This window comes from Oryzias melastigma, linkage group LG21 (assembly GCF_002922805.2).
Source record: "Oryzias melastigma strain HK-1 linkage group LG21, ASM292280v2, whole genome shotgun sequence".
In the NCBI taxonomy this organism is placed as follows: domain Eukaryota; kingdom Metazoa; phylum Chordata; class Actinopteri; order Beloniformes; family Adrianichthyidae; genus Oryzias; species Oryzias melastigma.
This window is the reverse complement of record NC_050532.1, coordinates 19,957,371-19,961,975: the sequence shown is the minus strand read 5'-3', so window position 1 is coordinate 19,961,975 and position 4,605 is coordinate 19,957,371. Positions and strand designations below refer to the sequence as shown.

Sequence of the window (4,605 nt, the reverse complement as noted above, 5' to 3'; positions counted from 1 at the left end):
ATCATCCAATATTGGAGGTTCTATTAAAAAATATCAACCTTTCATTTCAGCAGATATTATTCTAACGATTTCTATTGTGTTATTATTAAGAGCAATCAAGCACAAAGCATGATGGAAAATTATGTTGGCCACACGTAAAACATGCAGCTAATATGCACATAACTCACACGTATTTAAATTATGTCCATGACTGAACTTTGTTGTTGTTTTACAGGGTATGTTAAGGGGTAATTATAAAAAACAGAAATGGGTTGGCACTGTGTTTAAGATTTAAAAATAAGAGTAGCAGAGAAAAAAGTTTAGCACTGGCCTATTACGCTCAGTTAATTTCATATTTTTTTGGAAACAGTTTCCAATTCATTTGATTAGGGCTGAGCATTGATTATAATTTCCAGAAGCGATTAATGTCAAGAGAGCCTGGATCGACTCGATTCAGATTTTTTTTTCTATTCTTTCGATTCTCTCAATTCAATTTGATTCAGTTAAATTTTGAGTTTACACATTTAGACACATTTGTTTAGAAATACAATAATATTCTACTATGTGTTTTGAATATATTTATATTAATCTGATACAGTTCACATACTGTAAAATGTATTGGTGAAATGATGAGATTGTTAATATCATACAGTGTTTCATGGGTTCTCAAACGGAGAAGTTCTAACAAAAATGTTCAGATCATAAACATTACTAGCATTGTTCTGCTGCTCCTAGAGGGCATCTCAGTTTGGCCACTAGGTGGTGATCACGCTTTAGCAGTACACTTTTTTTCAAGAAGAAAAAGCAAAGAAAGAGCAAAAAAATGGTGCTTTAGACCATAAATAGTTACTTTAAAAAATGTCCTTAAAATAATTTGGAAAATTCACGTCTGTGGGTAAATGGAGATGTTCATTTAGTCAGCAATGTAATTTTTACATCGCCCAAGTGTTAGCATTAGCCGTTCTGTGGGAAATTCCATTAAACGTTAGCATCAGGCTAGCAGACTTTAGCTTTGTGTGCTAAATCGATCTATATTTTTATTAATCGATTATTGATCTATTAAGCTGAAATCAATTCAAATCGATTAATCAATTTTATCAACCTAACTTTGATCCTGTTTTAATTTATTTATTTTACAGTCAGATAGGACATTTATAAAATAAATATCATACAATTTTCTGTTAAAATTGGTAAGGTTACCTTTTATTATTTACGTAAAATTATGTTAAACAGTGTTAGCCGGTCTAGATCCGTAAACCAGACAGTCGACAATGTGGTATAGGGTCTATTATGTAGTTTGACCGTCTCCATCACTGCTCCTCCTCCAGGTGTGCCGCGAGTTTCAGCGGGGGAATTGTGCGAGAGGGGAGACGGATTGCCGCTTCGCTCACCCCAGCGACAGCCCGATGATTGACGCCACCGATAACACAGTCACTGTTTGCATGGACTACATAAAGAGCCGCTGCTCCAGGGAGAAGTGCAAGTATTTTCACCCGCCTGCACACTTGCAGGCCAAAATCAAATCCAGTCAGCAACAAGTCAGTCAGGCGGGCAGTGCTGCCTCGAACACAGCTGCAGCCATGGTAAGAAAGCCTTCCACACTTTCAACTTTTAACAAACTTTACAATTTCACTTTGCTTTTTTTATGCTTAAATATAATGCTCTATATTGACCAAATCAGTCTTAATTTACATTATTTTACTCGGTTTACATCACTTTTCTTTGAGATCTTAGAACGCCACGTTGAGAAGACGGCTATTATCCCTCCCACACTCTGCTGTAAACTTATTAAATGGAGCTCCACATGTTGTTGTGCGGAACATCAGACGCATGGTTCATCTGTCGATGTGCGACACTGCTGTGGGGCTGGCTCTAATAAAAACCAAACCATTTCTCATTTTCTAGTAAACATTGTCAATGTTTTCTGTGTTTCGCCGGTGTCGATCCTTCAGAGCCATAAAATCTGATCCTTTTACAAAAGTCGCTGCAATTTATTATTATTAAATCAGCAACTCTGGTCACATCTGATCAAGTATAAACAATAAGTTCTTGCAGGAAACTTTAACTTACTACTAATAATAATAATAGATCATATTATTATTATTATTATTTTAAGCAATGAGTTTTGTTCTTTTTAAATTCACTTTACTATGCATGTTTATTGTGTTTATGTGGTATACTACATTCAGATTATTTTTGTTTTTTTGTTTTCCCCTCTCACCTATCCACAACGCTGTCCTCCATGATGCACCTCTGCTTGCTGTTACCTGTATGTTAATGCGCTTGAATCCCATTGGCGCGCTGCTCGCTGCCTGCTATAAAAAAGACTCAGTCGACTGCCAAAGCAATGAAGCGACCCCTCGAGGCAACTGTAGACCTGGTATTTCCAACTTTTGCTTTGCATGTTGCTATTAATCGTACTGTAACAACTTTTTTTATTTATTTTTTTTGTCATTGTCTTTGTGTCAACCATCTGTATATTTAATCGTGTGCTGCAATTGTAGACATATTTCTTTTTTTATTGACATAAGTCACTTTTGAAGCCTTTTACTCATTGTTTTTTAATTTAATACTAACAATCCCAAAATGTAAGAATATGACTGCACCAAACAGAGAGTCGTTGAAGAATGTTCCTATATTCTCTTTTTTTACATTTCTTTTCCAGGGCTTTCCTCATAGTGTTTTGCAAACTCTACCAAAGAGACCCGCTCTTGAGAAGAGCAGCTGGGCGAGCTCTCTACTTACCCCAAATTTATTGCACTACCAACAAGCTTTGGCCAACACTCATCTTCAGCAGCCCGCTGCAGGATTTTATCCCACAGGTGAGCCCCACAACCAGGATATTAACACAACTTTTCATTTTCTCTGGTATGTTTTGCCTCAATCTATTCTGGGATTTCCCCTCTGCTTTCAACTGCAAACAATAATACAGGAGTCACGTTTCCATAAAGAGTTTTTGATCCGGGTTAAAGGAAAACCACTAACAAACTTACCAATTTCAACACACTTCTATCAAAACTGTCAATTGTTTAATTCGTGTTGTTAATCTGATGTATTCCAACCAGGTTGCCAATAAAAACATTTGACAAATTACCTTTTCATGCGGTAAAAATTAAGCATATTACTACTATTGACTGCATATGAGAACTGGATTGAGTGAATGTGACATCACCCTTAGAAAATGGCTTACTTCTGGCTCCAACGAAAGGAAGTCAATTCATTCGCCATTTTTTCTTGATACGGATGCTGTCATATTGGAGCCAGACTTTATCCGTAAGCAGTGATTGTTCTCAGTTGGTTTTAGTTAAGATTTCTATGCACTGCAAAAGTCTTAAGAGAGTAAAAATGTCCTTATCACAACATGAATTCACATAAATCCCTACGTCTGCATGATGTCACACTAGACCAGCTTGTTTGTGCCCACAGAAGAAAACCTTAGTTAAATGTGGTTTTTATAGGTTTAGTTCATTTCTGTAAAAAGCGAAAGTTGCTAAACTTGACCTAAATTATTAATGAGAACACATTTGTTGTTTTTAATCAAATTGTATCGCCACATTAAACAGCAGTAGCACTAAGTATATTAGTCACTATGCCTAAACTTTATTGTTTTTCATGTTCTCACAGGTTCTGTATTTTGCATGACTCCAGCAAACAATGTTGGTAAGTCTTTCCTCTTTTATGTATTTTTTTTAACATGTCTTGTTTTCAATGACTGCACACAGTTTTCAGCAGGAGCACCCGTCTCAAGTTAACTTTCCCTTTTCTGTGAGCATCTGTGACACATCTGAACTTTTTTTTGTCCAAATGAAAAAAAAAAAAAAAAAAAGTTCTCCTAACACTCCACATCGTTGCTATGAAAACGCCTTTGCTGGGTTCTGCTTTTGCCGTGCATCCGTATGAAGGATTAGGAAATGTGATCAGCATCCCTATAATTTCATAGCAACACGTTGGCTGTCTTGCCACACTTGCAGCCTCCTGTGGGATGCGGGTTCTGGACAGATTTCCTAATTGCATCGGCCTCCTTCCTCCTCTTTTATGTTCTCCCATGCTGTCTCGCTTTGCTGTGTGATCAAATGCCATTTGCAGGTCTAACCAACGATAGCTTGCTGCTACTGTCATTTTGTATTTGCCTGGCAAGATAGAGGATCGTTGCTATGGTTACCATAACGCTCCACCTCCCTTTTCATTGCTTTCATGTTTCCCCCCCTCCTGAAAAAGTCCCCATGATGTACAGTGCTACGCCTGCTACTGTCTCTGCAGCAACTACTCCCGCCACAAGTGTCCCCTACGCAGCAACACCACCAGCCAATCAGGTTTGCTCATTTTAAAAGCTTTCTCTCATAAATCCTTGAGCTCGGAATAAGTGCTTCATCTTGAAATCAGGGGAGTTGCTCTGTCAGCATAGAGGTGCTCCGCTTGCATCGCTTCATAAAGCTTTATGTACCTGTAGACTTTCAGCAGAACTTCTAGGCTGCAGCTCCTCCCTTTCTCTTATTACAGAAAACGCTTTCTGAGGACTCTTGTTTTGCCAAAAAGCAGTGTTGCATTAAGCTTTTATTGCATGACTCACACTCTTTTATTTTCCAGTGTAAATTCTTCAATTAATGATAGCTTAAAGATCCCACC

The 4,605-nt window shown here is 37.6% G+C and overlaps 1 protein-coding gene across 4 annotated transcripts in view; it reads left to right on the top strand.

Annotated features, from left to right (window-relative positions):
- Window positions 1-1,307: 1,307 nt before the first annotated feature.
- LOC112154898 (CCR4-NOT transcription complex subunit 4) overlaps window positions 1,308-4,605 on the top strand; it is a gene marked incomplete at its 5' end in the record, with an annotated part of 7,336 nt that continues 4,038 nt past the window's right edge. Inside the window, 5 exon segments of one of the 4 annotated variants that reach the window (XM_024286141.2) lie at window positions 1,308-1,562; window positions 2,306-2,359; window positions 2,645-2,801; window positions 3,604-3,639; window positions 4,240-4,292. In XM_024286141.2, coding sequence (XP_024141909.1) covers window positions 1,308-1,562; window positions 2,306-2,359; window positions 2,645-2,801; window positions 3,604-3,639; window positions 4,240-4,292 — 555 coding nt within the window. 4 annotated transcript variants of the gene reach the window in all.